The sequence below is a fragment of the Nelumbo lutea genome, chromosome 3 (assembly GCF_056320005.1).
Source record: "Nelumbo lutea isolate HS-2025 chromosome 3, American lotus-T2T, whole genome shotgun sequence".
NCBI lineage: Eukaryota > Viridiplantae > Streptophyta > Magnoliopsida > Proteales > Nelumbonaceae > Nelumbo > Nelumbo lutea.
The window spans coordinates 61,574,034-61,601,480 of NC_142686.1; the positions used below are offsets into that span (position 1 = coordinate 61,574,034).

Genomic DNA, 27,447 nt, shown 5'->3' on the forward strand with positions numbered 1-27,447 from the left:
TTAACTAGTTAATTAATAACATAACAAATTAGATAACTAATTAAGTTAATAATTAACTAGCGGAGGGGTCTTGCTTCGCAGGGGCTGGAATGGAACCGCCAACCCGTTGACCCATTGGCCCAATTCCTGGCCAAAAACTGTTGAATTGATCAATGATCTATTGACCCGAGCAGTCGAACCATTGACCCATTAACCCATTAAATGGTTTTGGCTATTTTTTTTAATTGGGAACCGTCCAGGCGACCGGTTTTGTTTTATCATAATCTCGGTCCCTAGAAAAAAATTATTGAACCGGTCAACAACTCATTGACTCAAGCGATCAAACCATTGACCCGTTCAATGGTTTCTGGTCGCTTTTTATTTTTTTTAATTTTTGTTGTCAGAACGGGCCATCCGTTCGAACCGAACAGTCGAACATAAACCCAAAAACTGGTGGTTATAACGGTTCCGTTTTCAAGTCGTATGAGTCACACGCTCGAATGACATAACATGTATGGTATTGCTTAATGGACCTCACACACTCAATTTTGTAATTTTTTTTTCAAAATGGGTCATCCATTTTCTTTTTAATTGGGAACTGTCTAGGCAACCAGTTCTGTTTTACCCCAATCCTGGTCCCTGGCCACAAACCATTGAATCGGTCAACGACCCATTGACCCAAGTGGTCGAACCGTTAACTCGTTGACCCGTTCAATGGTTTTTGGCCTTTGTTTATTTATTTTTATTTTTGCTATCAGAATGGTCCGCCAGTTCGAACCGGACAATTGAACCATCAACCTAAAAATCGATGGCCAGAACAGTTCCATTTTTCGAGTAGTATGAGTCACACGCTTGAATGACATAACACGTATGATACTGCTTAATGGACCTCACACTCAATTTTTTGTCTGCAATTTTTGTTGTCAGAATGGGTCATTCATTCGAATCGGGCAATCGGACCATTGGCCCAAAAATTGGTGGCTAGAATGGTTCTATAATTTTTTGTTGTCATAATGGGCCATCCGTTCAAACCGAATGGTCGAACCGTCAACCCAAAAACCGGTGGCTATAATGGTTTCGTTTTTGAGTCGTATGAGCTACACACTCGAATGGCATAACACGTATGATACTACTTAATGGACCTCACAAACTCAATTTTTTGCCTATAATTTTTGTTGTCAGAATCGTTAACCCGAAAATCGATGGCCAGAACGGTTCCGTAATTTTTTACTTGTAATATTTGTTTTCAGAACGGGCCATCCGCTCAATTAAATGGTCGAACCGTTGGTTGTTAGAATCCATTAACAACATTTATCAATAATAGTAAGTAATTATACTATTTAATTAAATAATCATCAATGGTAGTTTTAATAATATTATTTAGTTATTTTTAATATAAAGGTAAATATTAAATTTATGAATAGGATTTATTAGCAATATTCATTAATTTAATAATTACCAAAATTAAATTAAATTAACAATATTTATCAGTAATAGTCAATAATTATAATATTTTATTAAATAATCAATAACAGTACATTTAATAACATTTTTAGTTATTTTTAATATAACAATAATTACTAAATTTATTAACATTATTTATTAATAACAATATTTATAATTTTAATTTAAAGTAAAATTAAAGTAAATATCTATTTATTAACACTAATTATAACAACTGTAATTATTAATTATAATCACTAATTGTATATTTATTAAATTATTGTAATAATCAGTAATTTATTAACAGTATATTTTAATAGCAGTATTTATAGTTTTAAAGTAAATATCTATTTATTAACAATATTTATAATAACAGTAGTTATTAACTATAGTGACTAATTATATATTTATTAAATTACTATAATAATCAGTAATTATTAAAATAGATAGATATATTTATTTTAATTAATTACTGTAATAATCAGTAATTATTGTTATTTATATGACAGTAATTACTGGGTTGCTCTCACGTGGGAATCAACTCGCACGAGTAGATTCCATTTCTTGCATGGAGAGAGCACCCCTGTCCTATTAATATATATATATATATATATATATATATATATATATATGTATATATGTATGTATGTATGTATGTATGTATGTATGTATGTATATAAGATGTAATAAAAATTATAGATAAAAAATAATGTGAATCAATAAAAATTATTTTAATAATTTTTTATTAATACAAGTTTTTATCTAAAAGTAAAGATAATACAAATTAATACATGTTTTTTAATAGAACAACAAAAAAGTAAGAAAAACTTAGTTTCAAACTTAAATCTTATAATTTGATATCCATTTAAATTTCATCTAAAAAAATAAAATGATACTATAAATTTGTTGATAACATTAAAAATTAACAAAATTATTAGTTTTAAACATAATAATTATTAATTTAAAATCCCTTTATCCATTTAAAAATAACGAAAATTAATACTAAATAAAAGTTTAGTAAAAGTTAAAACAATTTAATAAAAAAATAAAAACTAATACAACTAGGAATGTTATAATGCTCCTTCGTGGGTGCAACTTGGGTGGGTTGGGTCAAGTTGAGAGTTAACCCAATCCCAAACCTAAGTCTCAAACCTTGAGCTCAAGCTTGGTCCAATTCAAAGTTAAGCCTGAGTTTACCAACCCATGCTCAACCTAAGCTTAACCCAACATTTCGGGCTGGTCTTGGTCTTGGGTTAATTAAATTTTGTACCTCCATTTCTAGGTAGAATAGCTTGATAATATATAAATATGTATATCATAAAATGTTGGGTGGGCTCAGATTGGGTTGGGTTAGGCTTGGGCTACCCGAGGCCTCAACCCAAGCCCAACTTAAGTTTGGGTTAGGCTTAAGATTTTGGCCCAAGCTCAACTTGAAGTTTGAAAACTCAAGCCCAACTTGTGTAAAAGCTTTGGTTGAGCTAGGCTAGGCTTAGGTTGATCTCACTAGGAATGGCAATGGGGCGGGCACCCCCTCCTCATCCCTGCCCTGAAGTCAAAATATTTTGCCCCGTGCCTGCCCTGTCCCCGATGGCGGGGCAGGTTCGGGGTGGGGCATCTATTCCCCACCGAGGGCGAGGAATCCCTGAATTTCCCTGCTTCAAGGCAATTACTTAAAAATTAACTATTTTATGAACAATTTATACATAGGATATAGGAATTTGGGGGTATTTTAGGAATTGAATTATAATATTTTAGGGATAATTCAAAAATAAAATTATGGGATCCTAGGATTTTAAGAATTTAGGGAAAACTTAGAGATATTTTATATATCAATATTGAACCTAGAGATATTTTACTAAATACCTTCGGGTTTGGGGAATTATATATAAAACCTGTCCCCGACCCGTCCCTTGTTCGGGGAAAATATTTTTTCCTCGTCCCCACCCTTTCCTTGTTTAGGGTTGAGAAAAACCCGCCCTATTTGGGGTGGGGTGGGGTGGGGCGGGGTCCCGGTTTTACGAGGGAAATTTCCATCCCTGGACCTCGCCCAAGTTGCACGTACCCCCTAGTTTCTTTTGCCTGAAATTGTTTTAACAAAGCTCACACATCACATTAATTTCTCTCCACTAACTAGTACTCTATATATAAAGTAAAGTAGTTCACGTCAACATGCTTCTCCTTTCTCCCTTCCCTTTCTTGCTTCCTCCTCTCTCTCCTTTCTCCGTTAACCCTTTCAAGCCCTCTCATTAAAGTACATTAGCAAGGCTCTCCTTCCCCCTATTGATCCTCACTTCTCAATTACCTGATTAACAATCTTTCTAAAATATCTATTTCTCCTAAAGCCACTCCTAAACTCTCTCTGAAAAACCTCTCCTAAAATTTCCAATTCTCTCCCTCTCTCTCTAATTAACCCATGTTTTAAAAAAAAATAAAAAATACTCTCTTAAGCCTTAATTACTCCCTATTTATTTACATGGGTCAATTAAAGAGAGACAACTTAAACTATTTAGGGGTATAATATACAACATGGGTCCCATGCGTTGACATTACCTGTATTAGTGTTAAACTCAACTAATGATAATAGTTTGCAAAATTAATTAGTTAGTTAACTAATGTTAGTAATTCATAAAATTATTCATTGAATTTTCATTTAAAAATGATTAACATAATAAAAAATTCAAAATAAATGACTGTTTTTGAATTTTAACAATAATAACTGTTAAATTATTTACAATAACATTATACTTAATTTATTATAACAAATTGTAGCATTATTAAAAATTTTAAACAGTAACAAACTTAGCCTAATATCATAGCTTAAATTACACACTAATAACAATGTATTAAATAAATTAAAATTTAATAAAGTAAAAATTATTATTTAAAATTAATTTAAATTTATTTTTTAAAAATAATGAAAAATAAATACAACAACCTGGGTTTAATACGGGTTTGCCTTCACGTTAACCCAACCTTTCAATGCTTCTACTTGAACCCAAGGGTGGTTTTGTTTTTTGACTATTGATGATTGAGGATAGGGTGGGTTGGTATTTGTCTAACTCAACCTGAGCTTGGCCCTAACCCCACCCTCCAATATATAATGTGTATGATATATTATTATTTTTTATATTTTATATAAATATTATAATATAACACCTATTCTATATATTATATACAATATTTTGTATTATGTATTTTATAAAATATAAAAATATTAATGAAAATTGACACAACTTTATCAAACAATACATGTCACAAAAACGATGTTTGCAATGAATTTAGTTTGACTTGACCCAACAAGGAATGGAATAAGATTCCTAACTCAATTTCTTACATTAAAGCTTGAGGCCCAGATTGCAACCCAAAGCTACTCTAATCAGCATCCACCCTGTGCCATAAGATTTGCATATTCAAACATTAATTTGGTAGCCAGTGATAAATGCTAAATGAGAGACTGATTGGTTGTGGACCACGTGTATTGAGAGTTTGGCTTCAGTCAGGGCAAAGCCCATTTCGGGCAGTTTTTATTGTCTTGCATTGAGAATATCTCCTTACCTTATGTATGGAAAGATATTCCAATATAAAGTTGCAAAAGGTTGTTAGAATGGTGTAAGCATCCATTTGCGCTGATAGAACCCATCTCCTCTATTGTATGACTGATCGATTTGCAGTGAACCAGCGATCTCTTTAGGCTGACCCGACCCACTGACATTTTAGGAATGTTTTGATGCCCTTACGGCAACTGATCGGGTTTGCCACGGTTTACACTTCATCACAGCTCAAGCCAAAGTGCCAAACCCGAATATAACCCGGATTAAGGCTGATCCAACCCACTGACATCCTTATGACAAAGAACTGGTCCCATAAACCATGTCCGAATCCGATATCCCATGAACAATCTGGAATTTTGGATTACCCCTAATGTGTTCCCGGTCTCGGACTCTCCGTGCAGGAAATCTCATTCAGAACAAGCCGTCCAGAAAAGATCTTCCGTACAAATAATTTCCCGCGGGGTGGCTGTCGTATGCAAATCCACCATTTTCAAACGTTTCAAGGTCCAACCGACCGACCAAGGTTTAAAAATTTTAAAAAAGCAAGATCGCCAGAGACTGGGTCTCATCTCGTCGTTGTCGGAGTCAATGGAGGACGTTCAAGTTCTTCTCCCTCATCCACTCCTGCTTTTCGGCAACAGCTACTGCTACAGTGGAACCAGACTATCATCCCTCTGGCATCATCATCTGCAATCATTACCACTCAACACGCTTCATCATCATCGCCTCCTCCATCACCGCCACAATAACGACCTCTTCACTCATTACTCCTTTCGGTTGAGAGACAGCATAGTGAGACACTACTCTCCTCCTATGTCTCTGTCTGTTTTAGTGGTTTTACCGCGTTCTTTGTTCAATTTCAAGTGGTTTACCTTGTGGTTTCTTTTGTTCTGAATCAGTTCAAAGTTCATAACAATGGCCCAGAAGCTGTGAATTGGTCTTTGGTTTGTGGAATGTAGGAGGAAGCTTTCGGTTTGCTGGAGCTCAAGTGAGGCGAAACAGATGGATTTGCGTTGGTCTTGTCTTGGGTTTCTTCTGATTTATGGGTTCAGTGGATCTGTTCTTGGCGACCAAGAAGGTATGCATTTTATTGAGTTATAGGTTTGGTGAAAATGTGAAATAGAATTTTGTTTTCTGTTGAAGAGAAGCAAGTAAATTTGTTGTTATAAGAAAAAATTGATTTTATTTGGGTTGCGTTTAAATAGGATTTTGAAATTGAAGAAGGATTTGATTTTTTTTCTTCTTTCTAGTGTATTTACATCATAAGCTATCTATATAGATGCTGGTGTTTAATCTGTTTGTTTCATTACCTGAAGATTTTTATCCACATTTCTGTTTAATCTTTTGATATTACTTTCAGTTCATCTTGATCACCATTGATGCACCTTATATTGTCTTTTTTTTTGGAGCAATTATCACTTTAACTGAAAATTTGACTTCTATTTTCCTCTATTAATGCTTCTTACTGTCGTACCAATCAGGCTTCTTGAGTCTATCTTGCGGTGGAAGTACAAGCTTTGTTGACTCTTCTAACATTTCATGGGTCCCGGATGATGATTATGTGAGCACAGGCAATGGAACAACAGTGAATTTCATTGAAGGTAGTTCAACCTCCAGAGTTCCACTACGGTTCTTCCTGGATTCTCAAGAAGGGCGCAAGTGTTATAAGCTGCCTGTGAAGAATATTTCCTCCGTAGTTCTTATCAGGCCCCAGTTTTTCTACAAAAACTATGATGGATTGGGGAAGCCTCCAGCCTTCCAGGTTTCTCTAGGGACTGCTACCATTACTACTGTTAACCTTACTAATTCTGATCCCTGGGTAGAAGAGTTTATATGGCCTGTTACCAAGGACACTGTTCCATTCTGTTTCCTCTCTATTCTGGATGGTGGACTTCCTGTTATTTCTTCACTTGAAGTCCGCCCACTTCCTGATGGAGCTTACAGAAGTGGCATGGGAAATCTCACAAATAAGTCGCTAAGGAAGTGTTACAGAGTCAATTGTGGGAACAACACATCCACTCGGTAAGAAACCATTTATTTTCTTTACTTGAATTTATGCAAGGTTTATGAGACTTTGCAATTCATGTGTAAAACCAGGTACCCTGTTGATCCTTATGATCGTATATGGGATGCTGATCTAAACTTCTCTCCTTCTCATTTGTCAACTGGATTCAATATTCAACTTCCCTTCAATCTATCAGGCATTAAGGAGAGTCCACCTCTTAGTGTTCTTCAATCAGCAAGGGTTTTGGCACGAAAGAACATTCTTACTTACAATTTCCCTCTTGATAAGCTAGGAGATTATCACATCATCCTCTATTTTGCTGGAATTCTGCCTGTATCACCCTCATTTGATATATTAGTTAATGGAGATGTTGTTAGTTATAACTACACAGTGAAAAACTCAGAAGCTGGTATGTTATTTTTCTCATTTAAAGGCATTCAAAGTTTGAATATGACATTTCGGAATATCAGCTTCTATCCACAAGTGAATGCAATTGAGGTCTATGAAATTGTTGACATTCCCTTGGAGGTTTCTTCAACTACAGGTGATGTAAGCCCTTAAAATAGCTTTTATTCTCCTTTTGCCTTCTACATAACTCGTGCTGATCATTTGAATTGCTAGATTCACTAAATCTCTATTTATATGCAATCCAGTGTCAGCACTCCAGGTTATCCAACAGTCCACTGGCTTAGATCTCGGATGGCAAGATGATCCATGTGCTCCAACACCATGGAAGCATATTGGATGTGAAGGCAGTTTGGTTACATCATTGTAAGAATTGTTATCAAAATCTTACAATTTACATTACGATTAACAATTCGAATAAAAAATCTAGAGGGTTTAGACTTGAATCTTATGCCTAAATCCTTTTCTACAAAAACCTTATGATTTTTATTTGAATCTATGGTTTAATTGTTAAACCATATGATTTATATGATTCATGCAATTCAAATCAATTCAATTAAGAATTAGTTCTCTACTTTGTCATTTCTTTGTTTCTAATTTAGTTCTGTTAAGGGAGACTTGTTTTAAAACCTTCATGTAGCTCCCATGATGCACACAAAAAATCTAAAAAAGAGAGCCATTCTATGTGGATTATTTGACTTTCAAGTGAAACCTGATCAAATCATCCTAGGCTTCTAGTGTATAAGTGGTAAGGCCTCTTGTTTTAGGTACATATGTGGTAGATCATAGATGTGGATTAAAAGTAGGGCAAAACCACTTTTCTATCTATATTTTAATTTTTAATAACATCTATTTTTAATTTTTGATAATTTTGTAGAAAAAAAGAAACAATGTTATGATTTGTTATACGATCATGATTCAATTTGGTTCACCTTTCTCTATGCTTTCAAGAACATTGGTTGTAAGTTTATTGTACTAAAGTTACTTGTTTTTTATATGTAAGAGTAATTCTAGTCTTATTATCAGTTTATTATGTTTCTTTTTTTGTCTAGGGAGATTTTTGGCATTGACTTGAGAGCAATCAGTCCCACATTTGGTGATCTACTGGACCTTAAAACATTGTAAGATGTTTGAAAAAGAAACTAGTACAAAACAAGTTGTACATCCTCAAAGTAAATTCATCCTTTTCCCTTTTTCTTTTTAATTTCTTGTGAACATTTGCTTCAGGGACTTGCACAATACATCTCTTACTGGAGAAATACAGAATTTGGGTAGCCTGCAACAACTTGAAAATTTGTAAGGGATTCTTGTTGATTTATGAACCAAACTGAATTTGCTTGTTTTAGGCAATGTTTCATAGAAAAGGAAAAAAATGAGTTCTTCCTCCTCATCCTTCATCTTCTTCCTCCCTCCTCCTCCTCTTTAGGAGGCTTATGCCTCTTTGTGCTTGGGAGGCTTACACCTCTTATGTTCTGAGCTAAACCTCATGCCTCTAGGTAGACTTGTTTATGGGCCGGGCTTTGGGCTCGATCCATGAACATTTCAGTCTGGGCCCATTCAAAATTTGGCAAAAGCTAAGCCTAAGCCCGACCCATGAGCAGGTCCACCCTCTAGGTAGTGGAATGTCTCATGTCATGCCTCCACATTTTAATAACATTGGTTAAAATTAACTTCATTAATAAGAGAGAAAACAAGTTTCAGGATTACAATATATCACAAGATATCAATAAAGCCCAAAAAAAGACTACAATAATGTCCAAAACAACTACTGCCTATAGACCCCTTGCTTGGCTAATGCATCGACCATTCCATTTGTAATTCTTCTAATCCAAGAAAAGTTGGCATTGGGTTCCCTTGCCAAATTTTCTACTTCCCTTAGGTTATGTCTATAAATCCAAGGAACATTACACCTTGTGGTAGTTCAAGAGATAACCTATTTAGAGTTCACTTGGACCTCCATGTTTTGTAGATTTGCTTGCTTAGAAAGTTTTGAACCTTTAACAACGCTAACAACTCAGCCTTTAATGAATCTCTTACCCCTAAAGGGCCTGAATACATTGTCATCACTTCACTTGTGTGAAACAGGATCATAGCATCGGTAACCCTTTTGAGATAAAGGGTAAACAAGAAAAACACAAGGGATAGCACGGGGTTCAAGCCTACCACGAGTAGGGGACAAGTCATGAACAAAACAATGACTTTCAAAGACACGCATTGGAATAGGGGACAAAGGAGCCTTAGAAAATAACAGTTGATGTGGGGCCTTATACTCTAGCAACCGAGATGGTATACAGTTGGTGATATATGTAACACACATAATGACTTCCATAATAAATGTTTAGGAACATGCATATGGAGTGGTAATCCATGAGCAACTTCAAGAAGATAACGATTTTTTCCTTCAACAACACCGTCTTGTTGAGGTGTCTTAGCACAAGAACTCTGATGAAGAGATCCACATGAAGCAAAGAACTTTGTGAGATCACTATGAAAGTAATCTGTTGCGTTGTTTGATTGGAAAATATGAATCTTAGTCTGGAATAGAGTAAAAATCATGCATTGAAAATCTTTCACAATCTTTAGTACTTCATTTCTAAATCACATAGGGTAAATCCAAGTATATCTAGAGTAGTCATCAATCAAAGTAATGAAATACTTATATCCAATTTTAGAAGGTAGAGTAACAGGGCCCCAAACATCTGAGTACATAATATGAAAAGGAAATTCAGATCTTTATTTTTTAAAGGAAAAGAACTTCTAATGTTTTGACATGTTTGACACTGTAACTCTTTAATTGACAAAGACTTAAAATAACTTTGGAAACATAAGCTTTAATGTCTTAAGAAAACGATGACCAAGACGACTATGCCATAAGTAGGTGTGAGTCTCACAAGACGAATTCAAAGACTTTGCAGCCACAAGACTGGCTTTATTCTCCAACATGTAGAGACCATCCACCATGCTTCCTCTACCAATCGTCCTCCCTGAGGTCAAATCCTAAAACACACAAGAAGAACGAAAGAAAGTTACTAAACAGTTCAAAGAGTGAGTAATACCACTAATGAAAAGTAAATTGATAGGCAATTTTGGAACATGTAACACATTAGAGAGGATAAAACCAAGAGGAAAGGAGATGGTTCCTTGACCAGCTATGGTAGAGAATGACCCATTGGCCAGTCTCACCTTATCTCTTCCAGAGAGGAGGTTATATGCCTAAAATAAGTTTGACTTACCAATCATGTGATTTGAAGCTCTAGAGTCAATAATCCATGGGGAATCAAATGTATGAGGTGACACATGGAAAGCGGTGGTAGAGTTTCCTAATGTAGACGCAAAGGAGGTAGGAGTAAGGCTAGAATCCATTTGGCGAAGTGTCCTACCATGTAAGTCCAAATGGTCATGAAAAGAATTGATAGTCTCTTTCTTATGATCAGAACCACAGGGCCGCTCCTGAGGTATCATGGGACTAGTCTTCGGAGATGCCACATTTGTTGAGTTATATTTCTTTTGAGTCTACTGAGTTGGCTTCTTACTCTGATCAGATGTTGATTTCTTACTTAAATCCTGAGCCCACTTAGGCTTCCCATGGAGGTCCCAACATGTGTCTCTAGTATGTCTGGACTTCTGACAATGGGTGCACCAATGCAATTGGCTCCCCCTCTGTACCTCCCCAGACTATCAATGCAACTGGCTCCCCCTCTGTACAATTCATCACACTTCTTCTACTTTCTTCAGACTGAACTAATGCATAAACTTCCTAGACCGAAGGTAAGTCCTTACTTCCTGATATTTGTACCCTGATAGACTCATAAATAGGGTTCAACTCCAAAATAAAAGCAAATACTCGCTGTTGGGAGACAAGTGATTTGTAGGACATGGTTCAGTTCACTATTCAGCCTCTACACACACCCTAAGATCCCTCCTGACACCAAAAAACAGTCCTAAAAACACACCAGAGATGCACGAACTCCAGTCTAGACATAGTCTAAACACAGACCACCTCCAAGTCCCTTAAATTTTTTTTTTTAGGTTGATTTCAATGCTGTACAGGTTTAACAGTCATAGTCCACTCTTCCAGATCAACCTAATGCACTAGCTATCAGGAGAGATCATACAATAGTGTCATCGCACCGAAAAAGGGTAAAATCAGGTCATATGAGACCTACAGATGTTTCATTCAGGCACAGGATCACATGATCCACAGAAAAGAGGTTTGAACCTCACAGCCACTCTGGCAGCATGCAGCAATCTTAATCCATATGATTTTTTTTCTTGGTACACGACCAAGAGAAAGAATAAGGAAGTAAAAAAAAATGTATCAGTCGTAGGTTATCTTTTTTTGACCTCAGTCTGGAAAAAACAGCAAGAAGAAAAACCAGTAAACACTTGTTCGATTTACTCTTAAACCCAGTAGCACTGCTCTGATGCCATATTAGCAGAAAAATACAAAAGAAATAAGGGGGAAGAAGAGAGGAGAGAGAGAAGAGAGAAGGGATAAGAGAAGTGAAAGTGATTGGGAGTCAAAATCAGTTCTGGTGGCACCAGAATATATTATATTATATAGGGTGACACTTAAAAAATGGGGAATGGACTCTTATGCCCCTGCAGCACTTACAGTACATAAACATAATAAAAAACTAAGTTATTCTAAAACAGAACAGGAGAAAATAAAATGAATAAAATAACCAGAATAAACAAGCTATTTCAACACACTTGTACCCCTTTTGAGTTCTAGAATAACCTAAAATATACAATTAACTGCTTGACATTCAGTTTATTTCGTTGTTGGTAAAAAATATGTGCAAAGCAAACACATCCAAATATGCATAGAGGCAAAGGAAACAAAGTTGTATCAAAGAATAGAATAGAATGAGGAATTTTATTTTGTAAAATCAATGAGAGCATCCGATTAATGGGGTAGCAAGTTGTAAGGACCGCACTCTAGTAGATTTTGGGAACATTCATCTGGATGAGAAAGGCTTATGTTACTTCTAACAAATGGTGTTTTTGTGTTTAGCTACACTGCTTTGTTGTGGTGTATGAATACAAGATGTTTGGTGTCGAATTATCATGCTCATCAAGGAAACCAATAAAAAGGGAAAGCATATATTTCTTTGCATTATCTGTTTGAACAACACAAATGTTGAAGTCAAACTGGATTTTTATTTCCATAAATAATGATTTGAATACAAAAAAAACTCAGATATTTCTTTTAACAAAAATAACTAAGTGCCTCTAGAAGGGTCATCAAACAAAGTAACAAAATACTTGAAGCCCAAATGTGACACAATAGGACACGGACCCGAAATATTTGAATACACTAACTTAAATGCTTGAAACACATGACTAACAGCCCAAGGAGGAAAGGTAGCTCAGTGATGTTTGTTAAGTTGACACACATCACACTTAAAGTTGGTGTTAGACGAAGCAACGGAAACAAATCACAAAGACTCTTCAAAGAAGGATGACCCAGTGAGCAATGGAGCTAGAATAGACACATTTGGAGATGATGACTGAAGATTGATAGTAGAAATCACCGATCTTCTTCATAGGTAGTTGAAGCCACCAACCTCAAGTCCTCCACCGATTTGCTTCTTCGTCTTAGGTCCTAAAACACATAGTAAGAAGGGTAACAGGCAATAGAACAATTTAAAGCTTTTGTGAGTTTATTCACACACATAAGATTAAAAGGGATCTAGGGAACATAAAGCACAGATGATGCAGTTGTGGAGTTGGACTAACTTTTATAATTTCAGACACTTGACATAGCTCAGAAGAATAACATGTTAGGTAGAAGAAGATAAAGGACTGAACTAGATATAAACAGATGAAGTACCTGTCATCTGGTTTGTGGCTCTTGAGTCAATGACCCAAGGAGATATGGTACAGAGAAGGTAAGTGGAACCAGTATTTGATGTCTAGACAAGAGTAGCAGTGGAGCAAGATGTAGCATCCATCAATCTGTTATGTTTCTCCTTGGAAATAGTTAGTCTCCCCTTCTAGCTTATTATTTGTGGCAAGCATCTTGGGGATGCATTGGTCACATCATCATGATAGGATGCTTGATTAACATAACTCCCTCCCCTTCTCAGAAAATGGCAATAGTTAACTGTATGGCCCTCACAGTGACAACTTATGCAGAATCAAACTCCATATAGATCTTTATAATATCCAATAGTGTGACCCTCTAATCCACAATGAGTATAAAATCTGGTTGATGTATTTCTACCAGTACCACGTCCATGGCCACCTCTACCACCTGGTGGTTCAGATGGGCCATGTCCACCTCCATATACACCATGATTACCACGACCACCGCTTCTAGAAACAGCAAAGAAAAGGCTATTTGATCAAATATTGAGTTGAATTAGATACCTCAGCTCTTTGAAGCCTAGAGAATACATCCTCCAAATTAGGTAACTCTAGGTTGCCTAAAATCTGGACTCTCACTGACTCATATTCAGTTTTTCACATAAGCTCACCATATCAGAAGAATAGTCTTCAAGAGACTTTACTCCCTACTTAAACTAAAATTGATTGGAATAATTGATATATTTGAGTAATATTGTTACTACCTGAATACATTCTTTTTCCCTTGGTCCCAAATTTTCTCAGAAGTATCAAGAAATATGAGGGTGCTACTAGTTTTGGGCTCCATTCCATAACTGGGTTTTAATCTGAGCATCTTCTTGTATCAACTCTGAATATTTTGAATTTTCAGTCCCCAGTTTCTTATCAATAAGGTATTTTGGTTTCCCTTTACCCATAAGAGACACCGCTATTGATTTGGCCCAAATAACATAATTCCACTCCTATTCAACTTAATAGTTGTTAACATGAAGTTTGTAGGTATCACACCAGTTGCTTTTGAGTTCATTCTGCCTCACTTAAACCAAAAAATTCACACAACTCCCATAGGTTTCTTTACCTAACAAGGATCTGAAATACTAACAGAAAATATGAAATACCAACCTTGTCTAGGAATGGCAGTGGAGTGGGTTTGGGGTGGGGCACCCCCTCCCCATCCCCGCAAGATACCCTACCCCATCCCCGCCCTGTCCTCAATGGTGGGGCGGTTCAGGAAAAGGCACTCACTTCCCGTTGAGGACTGGGAATCCCCAAATTTTCCCCACCTGAGGCAACAACAAAAAAATAGATCTACTTTGGGGGTATTTTAGAAATAAGATCATGGGAATTTGGAGGCAATTTAGGAATTGAGTTATGGAACCTTGGGGGTATTTTAGAAGTGGAATTATGGGATCCTAGAGTTTTAGGAATTTGGGGGAAACTTAGGGGTATTTTAGAAATAATATTAAACCTAGAGGTGTTTTACTAATTTACCATTGGGTTCGGGGCGAGTTTGGGGAATTATGTGCAAACCCCATGCCCGCCCCATCCCTGGTTCTGGGCAAAAATATTTTTCTCATCCCCGCCCCATCCTCATTTATGATCGGAGCAAACTCACCCCATTTGAGGTGGGCAGGGCATGGCCCCGGTTTTTTTCGGAAAATTGCCATCCCTAACCTGGTCATTGGCTGGAATACTCCTCATTATCACATATCAAATCTGTCACCTCACAATCACTGCCTCTTGAATCACACTTCAGTCGCCTCATGATCAACACATATTCCAAATCGTCTCCCATAAAAACTGCAACTTCCCTCTTGGTTTAAACCCACTAGAAGGACACATTTCACAGATGACCTTTCACAAAAATTGTGATGGCTGAAGCAATCACCAATGAGCCAGAAAAATTGTTTGACTTGGTCCAATCCCCAATAGGAAGTTGAAGCACACTTAGAGAAGAAATCCTAGTCAGGTTGGTTAGGGAAAAGAGAATGAATTTTCCTTCTTTTTAATACCAAATAAATATGGTATACTGTTATGAGAATAGTACAGGAAGAAAACAGAAAAGAGAAGTGAGGAAAAATCAAGAGAGAAAGAGAGAAAAAAGAGGTTGGAGGAGAAGAACACCAGCCAGACTGATTAGAAGAGAATTAGAATGCTTAATCTCTTCTAAAGCAGTTGGCCAGTCTTTTATATTAACTTGATAATTGATGTCTACAACAAACAATAACCCTGTTTATAATAAATTTTGAACTGGAGAACTCTTATTTTATAAGGTAAATTGTCTAAACTACCCTGCCACCCCTATATACAAGAAATATTGCTTCTCTCAACAGAAACCAATTGAAAGCCAGAAAGCTTCTCAATTGCTCTTGTTGAATGGCTTCATGGTCTTGATAGTTATACCACTAAAACTATGAACTGCTTGGCCTTCTGGTCTGACCCGTCTGACCTCCAATTGGTCTTGAAAATGTTGATTTTGGGATTCTCTAGACTAAGCATTTGAGAATGTCAACTTGATTATTGCAGGAACCTGAGTTTCAATCATCTAACTTCCTTTGGTTCTGATTTCGCCACCTTGGTTAGCCTTCAGATTTTGTAAGTTTCAAGATTCAAGATTGACAGTAGTTGAGGAAGCTTAAATATGTTGTTTATTTGCTTCTCTATTGAACTGAAGTATAAATTTTGTAACTTATGTAGTAAAGACAAATGATATAAAAAACTATTTGGTTCTAATTTCTAGACCTATAGATGGACAGACAAGTTTGTACTAATATTGCAGTATATTTGGCACATGAAGGGATTTGCAAAACAATAGTTTGCAGGGAACAGTTCCAGACAACTTGGGAAATCTAAAAGGCCTTCATCTATTGTGAGTGGGATCAAGTAGTAATGAATTATATATATTTTTAGTTCTGATATGGAGTTGCTTCAGTATATACATGATATCCTGTTTCTGTAGGAATCTGGAAAACAATAAACTTCAAGGCACACTCCCCCAGTCTCTGAACAGGGAAAATTTGGAAGTTAGGTATGAATAGATCTTATGTTGTTTACTGTAGATTAGTTTAAACACACCCCCGAAAAATCTGATATGTTTATTCAGTTTATTTCATATATTTCTATGTTCTGAGATGTATTTTCTAAAACAATTCAATTCCATTCATGCAACTATGGTGTAAGGTGTAAAAATGGGGTACTTAGTTTAGAATGATCCAATGGGAATTACATAAGAAGGTATATAAAATTAATACTTGGAAGCAATAGATATACAGTGCTGATAAAAAAACTATAGATATACGTTAAAGTTTTTTATACGATTGATCTAGATAAAGTGCAAATATAAATCCAAAATGTCCACATTCAGAAAACAAAACCCCCTGTTGCATAAGTTATTTCTGGTTGTACATTTAGACACCTAACTAACTAATATGCTTTGGTACAGAACATTGGGGAATATATGCCTTTCCTTCTCCACATTATCATGCAATGACATTTATAGCAATTCTTCAATTGAGACACCACATGTTACAATGTTTAACCCAACAAAACACAATGGTCATAATCGGAAGGCGCTTATAATTGGTATAACCTGTGGAGTCTTGTGTGCCCTTCTCTTTATTGCATTTTTGGTATTCATATATAGGAGGGAAAAAGGAAGCAAATTCACATCTACAGCAGGTATGCACAGATCAGAGATCATATAAATGGTATTTTCTACAAGATCATTACTGTATTCTGATATGACAATGTGGCCTTTTAATATTCAGGAACAGCATCTGAGATGCGGAACTGGAATGCAACCAAAGTGTTAACTTGCAAAGAGATCAAAGCAGCTACAAGTAACTTTAAGGAGACTATAGGCCGTGGAAGTTTTGGATCTGTCTACCTTGGAAAACTTCAAGATGGAAAACTAGTTGCTGTGAAAGTGCGGTTTGACCAAACCCCACTTGGGGCTGATTCCTTTATCAATGAGGTTTACTGTCTGAGCTTTTTCAATTATTTATTTATTTTGTTGTATATCTTATGTAAAGATAATTCCCCAATATCCATAGAATGTTTTAACTCTTTCTGGATGAGATAATTTTGCTATGTAATATTTACTGGAAAAAGGAAGCTGATGTGGTAAATAATGATCTGACTTGCAATTTGACAGAAAACTCATCTCTTGATAGAGAACAATGGCTGGACAAGATTCATGTAGTCAACCCTAAATAGTTGGGGTTAAGGTCGAGTTGAGTTCAGTTGAACTAAATTGTATACCTATGCTAAGTTATGTTTGAGATAGGAAATTCTTGGTGCCTCTAGAAGTATTCAAGTTGGATAGATTGGAAAACTATGAAATGGTTTCGCACCACAGATGTGAGTTCAGAATGTATCTTCATCCATAACACTGCTTACTGCCAAAGCATGGAAAACTCATTAGTTTCTGTTAATACCATATCATTTTGTAGAAGAGGGTCGGGAATTGGATATATGCTTACATCAAATGATGTGGAATTGGATGAAAAAAGAACGGAAATTATATTAGGTCATCCTTGTCATAAAAACAATGAAGACATAAAGCTGCCATTGTACAAACAAACCCTTCCCACACCAGTTCATACTATGATATTTGCAGTTGTGTTTAGATCTTTTGGTATCCATTCAATTTGAAACATAATGGGACTCAAGATTTCCTTATTATTTTAACTGAAATACGTTAAAGGATCAAGTAGACTACATGGCATGTTCATGAAAAACAGATGATTAATTGGTCAAGCCAAATAGCATGAATTTGTTAAGTTGGTTTGCTTAAGCCCAGAACCATTAACAGAAGCCGATGATAGTGGAATTTAGGTTCTTTAATACAAGTTGGAGAATAAATGTGGAATAATAGGTGAAAGAAATAAAAATAGGTGCTCTTTTGGAATTGTTACATTATTTTGTATGACAGATTTACCATGGAAGTTTAACAATGGATATACCATTAAACAGAATGGAATGGTGGAACAGGATTAATGTAGAATGTAGTCAACCCCATATAGTTGGGGTGAGGCTTAGATGATGATGATGATGATAATGATTTACCATGGAAGTGGCCAAGTTGAACTTCTGTTTTATACCTTGTAAAATATTTTTTAATAGCCTGTGTAAAGATGATGGGCCGGCTAGCAAGTCTTAGCCTTCTTTTATTTATGTTTTTATGTTTGTATTGATGTGCCTTCTTATTATGGGCTTGTTAACTTTTCACTAGAGTTATTTTATGTTTATCGAGCTGTTGCCTCATTAAGGGAATCATTGTAATTTCATTTTTATCTTTTTGAATCTAATAAAAGATCCTTTGAGGGGATTAGAGAAAGCATCGAACCAAGCTTCTCCTTCTCCCTTCTTCCCCCACTTCTTTCTCTACCTCTGCACATTCTATCCTCTTTCTTCTGTTTTCTATTGATTAAATATGTCTTTTACTGCTGTTTATTCTTCTACTTGGTATCTAGCATACAAAACTCTCTTTTCTTTCCTTTTTGATCCCATATACACTTATAATAGAAGGGTGTATGAAAAGATAAGCTGCTGAATCTTCATGCTTGATGCTTCCCAGTTGGTAGAAGGGTGTGGAGACAATAGAATCTGTTTTGGAAGCCCAAGAAGTTGCTTGGAGTCTTTTGTCCAAAACCCTAGTTGACTAGAGAGAGTTTTGGATAAGGGTCAAGGGGGCTGAGTTAGGCTGGCACTCAAGACTTAGTGGGTCCAAATTGAAGTCTAGTGGAGATTGATTTCAGTTGGGAAGGTTTTTGGAGTGCTTGGTTGGAGCAGTTGTAACTTTGCTTATTCTCCTGGGTTGTAGGGTTTAGTGAAACCCTAGATTACAATGATTATAGTGTTGATTTGGTTGTAGGTCAGTGTTTTTGGGTTAGTAGTACCGGGTTTTTGTTTCATTTGATCAATGTAGCAGAGAATAGAGTTTGTGGTTGGTCCAACACAGCTTGTAGAACTATACTGAATGTTGTGACCACAATCAAGTTAGATGGACTAATCACCTAGCTTTGGCAGAAATTGTATGGATACATGTTTGTAGTAGAGGCAAGACGGTGGGCCTTGGCACAATGGTTGTGTTTCTCCATTGGAACCTGGGTGACCAAGGTTCAAATCTTGGAAACAACCTCTTTGTATGTGTAAGGGTAAGGCTGCATATATCTGTCCCTCCCCAGATCCCGCATTGGCAGAGATCTAGTTGAAAAACAGCCCACTTGATGTATGGAACTGTTTGAGATTAGATGCAAACCAGAAAATAAACAAACAAGAGAGGAAGAGAAGAGAGAGCTGGCGGCAATGAGTGTTAGAGAGTAAGAGGTTCGAACATTACCTCTGTCTAACACTCTAAACATCTTATTAATAAGTTAATCTTTGACAAATTACAGAGAGGCACTTGAGTGGGCAGGAAAATACAAAAACAAAACATTACAGAGTATGGGCCTAGAATAAGGCCCACAACAGAGAGAAACATAACATAACATGAAATGACAGTCTATGGGCCATTCGGCCCATCTTCTCTACACTCCCCCTCAAGCTGAGCATAGATGTTAATCATGCCCAGCTTGCCAGTGTCATGTTGAAGCCTTGCCTTGGAAATGCCCTTGGTGAAGAAATCTGCCAATTGTCCTTCAAAAGTAATGAATGGAAGACACACTTCACCGGAAGAGATTCTTTCACGAATAGTGTCTATCAACCTCAATATGTTTGGTTCTATCATGTTGTACCGGGTTGTGAGCAATGTTGATGGCAGCCTGATTATCATAGTACAACATCATGGGTTTGTCATGATCAATCCCAAGTTCTTCCATTAAGGACCTTAGCCACAACAATTCCGAGACTCCATATGCCATGGCTCTATATTCTACTTCTGCGGAGGATCGAGCCACAACTGTTTGTTTCTTACTCCTCCAAGAGACAACATTACCAGCCACCAGACTGCAATACCCTGAAGTAGATCTTCTATCACCAATATTTCCAGCCCAATCAACATCAGTATAGGCTTCAAGTTTCAGATGACAATGTTTGGCAAATAGAATTCCTTTTCTTGGAGAGCCTTTCAGATAGCACAAAATCCGTTTTGCTGCTACCATATGGGTATCTCTAGGAGCATGCGTGAACTGGCTAATGCAACTGACAGCATACGCAATATCTGGCCTAGTCATGCACAGGTACAAAAGCTTCCCAAGAAATCTCTGAAAGACCCCTTTGTCTTCCAACAAAGTTCCATCCGAAGCTGAAAGTTTGTGACTCATATCAATAGGAGTTGCAGATGGTCTTGCACCAAATTTTCCAGTTTCAGACAACAAATCAAGGACATATTTCCTCTGGGAAATAAGAATCCCATTCCTAGATCTGTCAACTTCTACGCCAAGGAAGTATCTCAACTCCCCCAGATCCTTAATCTCAAATTCTATACGGAGGAAAGACTTAAGGGCCAGAATGCTTGAGGCATCATCACCAATCACTATAGTGTCATCAACATACATAATGAGATACACTGCTAGAGATCCACTTTGCTTCACAAAAAGAGTATGATCTGACTGTGTCTGAACATAGCCGAATTTAACAAGTGCAGCTCTAGATCTCTCAAACCAGGCTCTAGGAGATTGTTTGAGGCCATAAAGAGATTTCTTCAGTTTACATACCTTTCCTTGCATATCTTTCCCATACATTCCTGGAGGAAGACACATGTAGGCCTTCTTATGTAAGTCACCATTCAGAAATGCATTCTTTACATCTAACTGATAGAGAGGCCAATCAAAGTGAGCTGCTAGAGATAAAAGAACCCTCACAGATGTCATCTTAGCAACAGGGGCAAAAGTCTCCAGATAGTCAATCCCATATGTCTGTGTGTAGCCTTTTGCAACAAGTCTGGCCTTGTACCTCTCAATAGTCTCATATGCCCTGTATTTAATGGTTAAAACCCACTTGCATCCAATTGGATCCTTCCCTTCAGGAAAATCCACCACCTCCCAAGTACCATTTTCATGTAGAGCATCCATTTCAGTCTGCATGGCATCTCTCCATTTTGGAATCCCAAGAGCTTCTGATATAGACCTAGGAATGGGGTTAGAAGCAACTAAAGAGAGGTAGGCACAATATGAGGGGGAAAGTAGGTCATAAGAAAGGTGTTTGGAAATGCAGTGTGCAGTACACTTCCGCTTTCCTTTCCTAACAGCAATGGGGACATCAAGATCTGAGAAGGATGATTCCAAGGGAGTTGAAGCAGTACCTGTTATCTCATATGTGATTGGGAGTGTATGAGCCTCATCTGTTGTAAGGGAAACCACTTGCTCATTCCTAGATCTCTGCCTTTGATACACTTTGGGATTATGGGTAGGACGAGGAGGTAAAGAAATAGGAGCACTAGGACAAGAGGAATGAAGTGGCTGATCCTCCTTTGATTCATTTGGTGAGGATACAGATTTGTCAAGAGACTCAACTGGGACAGGAAGGGGAAGAGCAAAAACTTGTGACAGACTCTCCCCCTATTGACAATGTCTTTCCTGAGAGGAACCATAAAAAGGAAAAAAGTTCATTAAAGGTAACATCCATAGAGACATGTCGGGTGCCAGTCTTTGGATCAAAACAACAATAACCCTTTTATGTGGGGGAGTAACCAAGGAAGATGCATTTGTGGGCTTTTGGTTCAAACTTGTGTTTCTACACACTTGGAATGTGAACATAACAGGTACAGCCAAACACACAAAGAGGAATTGGGAAGAGATCCTTGTCTGGATGAAGAAGACTAAAGGGGGATTTAAACCCAAAACCCTGGATGGCATATGGTTTATGAGATAGGTAGCAGTAAGTACAACATCACCCCAAAATCTTGTGGGAACATGTGAGGCAAATAAAAGGCTCCTTGCAACTTCAACAATATGTCTATTTTTCCTCTCAACAACTCCATTTTGTTCAGGGGTTCTAACACAGGAGCTTTGGTGAATAACCCCCATGTCAGAGAGATGCAAGGATAAACTCTTCTCAAAATATTCTTTTGCATTCTCAGATCTGAAAACCTTAATTCTGGTATCAAATTGAGTTAAAACAAACTCATGGAATTGCCTCACAAGTCTCGGGACTTCATCTCGGGATTTCATTAAGTATATCCAAGTGAATCTAGAAAAGTCATCAATAAACAGGATAAAGTATCTGTAACCCCCCATAGAGGATAAGTGGTAAGGCCCCCACACATCAGAGTGTACAATATGAAAAGGAAAAGAAGATCTTTTATTGCTCATAGGGTAATTTTTTCTACAATGCTTTGACAACTGACATGACTCACAATTGAGACTGGACACACTGACTCCCTTAAACAGTTTGGGAAGCAAATGACTTAAAGCAGAAAAAGGTAAATGACCCAACCGACAATGACTCAACATAATTTGACTGACAGACTCTAAAGAAGTAGAACCAAAGGCAACATTCTTGGGATGATCAAAGCATTGGCCAAGGGTGTCGAGCAAGTATATTCCATTCGCTTCATGGCCACTCCCAATCACCTTCCGAGACTTCAGGTTCTGAAACACACAGTGAGAAGGGAAAAATGTTACACAACAATTCAATGACTTGGTCAAGCTACTTACAGATAACAAGTTGGTATTTAACTTAGGTACATGAAGAGTGGAAGATAAGAGTAAAGAGTCATGTGATCAGAAGCACCTGAGTCAATGATCCAAGGGGTCTTGGGATTACTTGAAGTAGATGCATGGTTAGCAGAAGCCCTTATACCTGAGTGAGCAAATGCGGTGGTGGCTGGACTTCCAGAAGGGTTGGATGATGAAGTTACACCTTCAAACTGGCTGATCATCTTTCCAAACTTCTCATATTCAGCTTTCATGGCTGCCAATTGTGCACTGACAGACTCAACCTCTGTATCTGTACTTGTGGCTACATGTGCACTTCCTGTCTTTCTACTATCATTCTTCTTCTGGAATCGGATAGGGACAAGACTGGGATGCAATTTCCAGCACTTGTCCTTGGTGTGTTTCGGCTTCTTGCAATATTCACACACCACCTCCTTCTTTCCTATGCCACTGGGAGCTCCTGTAACCCCTTTGGGTTTAATTCCCATATTTGCAAAATGATCATTGGTACTGACTCCTTGAACCTGCACTTGCCCCCTACTTTCTTCACTGCTGACCAAAGCATATGCTTGAGACAATGAAACATCTTCCTTGGACAAGATGTTTTGCTTTGTAATGTCATATTCAGAATTCAGCCCTTAGGGGTATCCCATGTCACAACCTCTATCAAATCAATCTCTTGCCATATAGATTTTTGGGTTGAGAAGTATGTTGCAAGTGACTTCTCCCCCTGTCTTAGATTCTTCACATCACTTCTCAGTTTGTAAGCTCTGGTAACATTCAACTTCTGGGAGTAAGTTTCTGCAACACTATCCCAGATTTCTTTAGCCGAGTTCATCCACAGATAATGCTGACTAATCTGTGGCTGCATTGAGTTCACAAGCCACCCAATCACTATGTAGTTTTCTTGCACCCATCTCTTACAAGATGGATCATCCTTTGGAGGAGCTTTCTTGCTCCTAGAAATAAAACCCCATTTTCCTTTGCTACAAATATGGGTTTTCACTGATTGCGACAAAGCCAAGTAGTTGGTCCCATCAAGCTTAACTGTAGTTACAGCCAACATAGAATCGGTTGGGGTTCCCAAAATCTGTTCATATTCAGCAGCATTCTTGTTTTCAATGCTTGAGAAATCCATCATGTAAAGGCTCCAATTAGGATTTTCAATACGTTTCCCAAGGTACTGGGGTCTTGATGAGTTTAGTTTGAGCTGAATAGGCAACAACAACTAGCTCACAGAATCAGTTCAATCTTGATAACTGTGACAGTCCAGTTCGGTGGTAGTTCTTTCTTTACTGTTTCAGCCTTCAAAGGACACCCAACAAACCTCCAATCACAAGGTATTTCAGGTTCCCAACAGCCGCTGTCCCAAAGAGAAGAAAAAAGGCCACAGTCCTTAAGAGACCTTTTGTCGAACACTCAGTGTGCAGTAGTTAACAGCCTACTGTTAACCAAAAGAAACCACTTCAAAGTGTTCAGTATAGGTCCAAGAAGAGGCTGGGATGAAGATGGGACTAGTACCACTTAGTTAGATTAGTTTCAGCAGCTTGGCAGTCCAATAATCAGCCGAATAGCACTTCCAAAACAACCCAGAAATTTGAGTAGAATCAGTCCAGCAACAGTGGGCTGAACGGAGGTGGGCTTTGAATGCTTTAACAGTCCTCCCAAACAACAAAAAATAACCCAGCAAAGGACTGAGAAAAGACTTACAGCAAGAGAGTCTCTGGTTTGAACTATAAACCAGGCCAAACACTTGTTCTCTGAGATAACTTCGAAATTCTTTTTCTCTGATTTCAAATCAGGCCAAACAACTTGCTCTCTGATTCTTCCTAGTCACCGAACCCTTCTCCAAGTGTATAGAAACTTGGGCACCCTCCAATGACTTCCAAGAACTAGGCAGATGACTCTAAACTTTCAGCCCTAGAACCTCCTCATGTAGTTGGCTGAACTAGAACCACATGAGGGACATGCCAAGCAATGGCCCACTCTGATACCAAGTTGAAAAACAACCCACTTGATGTATGGAACTGTTTGAGATTAGATGCAAACCAGAAAATAAACAAACAAGAGAGGAAGAGAAGAGAGAGCTGGTGGCAATGAGTGTTAGAGAGTAAGAGGTTCGAACATTACCCCTCTCTAAAACTCTAAACATCTTATTAATAAGTTAATTTTTGACAAATTACAGAGAGGCCCTTGAGTGGGTAGGAAAATACAAAAACAGAACATTACAGAGTATGGGCCCAGAATAAGGCCCACAACAGAGAGAAACATAACATAACATGAAATGACAGTCTATGGGCCATTCGGCCCATCTTCTCTACAGATCTCATGCACTAAGTTTCCTTCTTTTACATGTTTGTAGTAGAAGCAAGATGGGTTATCTCACAACCAGCAAGAAGAAGATAGAAAAGTCTAATCCTACATATGGAAAATAGACGCAGGAGAACTACATGGCTATTGGGTGGTTAGTCAATTCCATGCAACCTCACATAAGTTAGCTCATCTTTGGATGGATTCAAAAAAGGAGATATGGGACAGTGTAGCTGAAACATACAATCAAAAGATGAATGTGGCCAGAAAAGATGTTGAGATAGGGGGAGAAGCCTGTGATTGATCACTCTACCTTTATGTCATCTCGACCGAAGCAAAATACTAGCAAGCACCCTATTACCAAGAAGGCCGAGGATATTGTTTGTGATTATTGCAAGAAGCTAAGACATATACTATTGCAGTTGATAATGGTGCTTAACATTCTAATGTGTTTGATTCCTCTGATGTAATGGACAAACTCAGGAATATACTATTGCAGTTGGAAAAAAGATGGTACATCCTCCTCATCTGGTTCTGAACCTAGTAATCCATCTAGTTCATATGCCAAGATAGGTACTGCACTTGCTTGTTCCACATCTTTTAACCCATGGATTGTAGACTTTGGGGCCAATGTACATATGATTGGTATGCCTTCATTCTCTCCTTTTTTGAATCCATTGAAATTTCTATTTATGAAGACTCATTCATTAATTTAGGGGGTGTTCAACAATGCAAAGATTTTTTTCACTTGTTTTCAAAATTGCCACGTCAGATAAAAAACATGCTCTCTAACCTTGTCTTTGTTTTGAGAAGTGAAAAAAAGATTATTTTTGTTTTCCAAAAACGAATCATGTTTTTGAAACCATCAAAATTATGTTTTCTAAAACAAAAACAAATTTTCTCTCTTCAAACATTTGAAAACAAAAAACACTAACAACCAAGAATGTGTTTTCTATGTTTTTGTTTTAGAAACAATTTGTTTTCAAATGAGATGTTTTGATCTTTTGGTTTGTTTTTGGAACTGGCAACAAGAAAAACATTTCAAGTTGGAGAATGCCCTATTAATTAACAATGGCATTATATCCCACTCTCTAATATTTCTTACAAAAGAATGAATAAATCTAGTTGCATAAAAGAGCACTCATACATAAATCCTAGCTTTTACTTTAAATACAAACAAAAGAAAATGGAATAACATTTGACACCCATAGTCAATAGCAATCATTTTTGTTTATATGCTTTGTGTTCCCATGTGTGGAAATTCATAATACCTTAATGGGTATCCATGCTTCTTTTATAACTCCCAAAAGGTTATTAGTAATAAATGTTCTCAAGATTTGGCAATATTTCTAATTTCAAGAATGGACCACAAGTCTATATTTTATGCATTATATCTAAATATTCTTAGATGTTTTAGAAATACTGCATGCTTCCTCTTATTTTTTCCTATAGTTGTATAGACAAATGTAGTGTTGGAAACACTTCTGATCCTCTAATTCTTGCATAACCTTGTTGTTAAGTGGATCTACAGGTGTATCTTTTGTCACAAGTTCGCCATCAAAATCTTGTATCCTTGGAAGGATTCTGTCATGAATCAAAACAGCAAATACTCATCTACGAGTACTTATCAGGTGGATCTTTGGCTGATAATTTGTATGGTATGTGGAAATCAACAGATTGATTATTTTTTACTCTACAATAACATTCCCAACCGGATTCTTGTAAATTGGACATAATTAAGCAATCCACTGTTTCAGGTTCAAATAGTAAAAATGTAACATTGAGCTGGGTTCGTAGATTGAAAATTGCTGTTGATGCTGCCAAAGGTAATCTTTTTTTCTATGCTATTCTAAGCATTTATTCTTTAGGATAACAATGATACAAGGGAAAAGAACCATCAGCTTTAACTTTTGCAATCTGTAATGAGCATGTTGTATGATCTATTTATCCATCCAAGTCGGTCTATAAGTCTATATCCAACACATGTTGGACTGTTCCTGCTGTAGAGTAAGAGTGGCTAAAGGTTTCTAACGTTAAATTCCAGAAAAAAAGGCTTCTTTTTGTCCTATGGTGGTGAGTTGGCGGCAATGGACTAAATATTGACAAGTTGAAGAGGGAGTCTTATGTTCATTTGTTCCTTGTTTCCTTTTCTTTCCTTTCCTTTTACTTTTCTTTTCCATTGAAGTCATACGTTGCATTAAAGAATAAGAAGCTAAATTTTTTCTGACTATTTGAGCTTTAGGTTCATTTTGGTATTACCTTGTTTGTGATCCTCAATGATTCCCTTGGTCTTCATTTTACATTG

The 27,447-nt window shown here is 37.1% G+C and overlaps 1 protein-coding gene across 1 annotated transcript in view; it reads left to right on the plus strand.

Moving 5' to 3' along the window:
- Positions 1–5,794: 5,794 nt before the first annotated feature.
- The window catches only part of LOC148865265 (Leucine-rich repeat protein kinase family protein), a 30,306-nt gene continuing 8,653 nt past the window's right edge, over positions 5,795–27,447 (plus strand). Inside the window, exons 1-13 of the mRNA XM_088976372.1 lie at positions 5,795–6,051; positions 6,455–6,995; positions 7,071–7,522; positions 7,632–7,749; positions 8,436–8,504; positions 8,611–8,679; positions 15,760–15,828; positions 16,031–16,102; positions 16,193–16,261; positions 16,676–16,911; positions 17,001–17,206; positions 26,674–26,800; positions 26,900–26,968. Of these exons, the coding sequence (XP_088832498.1) occupies positions 5,976–6,051; positions 6,455–6,995; positions 7,071–7,522; positions 7,632–7,749; positions 8,436–8,504; positions 8,611–8,679; positions 15,760–15,828; positions 16,031–16,102; positions 16,193–16,261; positions 16,676–16,911; positions 17,001–17,206; positions 26,674–26,800; positions 26,900–26,968 (2,173 nt within the window). The 5' untranslated portion in view covers positions 5,795–5,975. The remainder of the gene's footprint in view (positions 6,052–6,454; positions 6,996–7,070; positions 7,523–7,631; positions 7,750–8,435; positions 8,505–8,610; positions 8,680–15,759; positions 15,829–16,030; positions 16,103–16,192; positions 16,262–16,675; positions 16,912–17,000; positions 17,207–26,673; positions 26,801–26,899; positions 26,969–27,447) is intronic.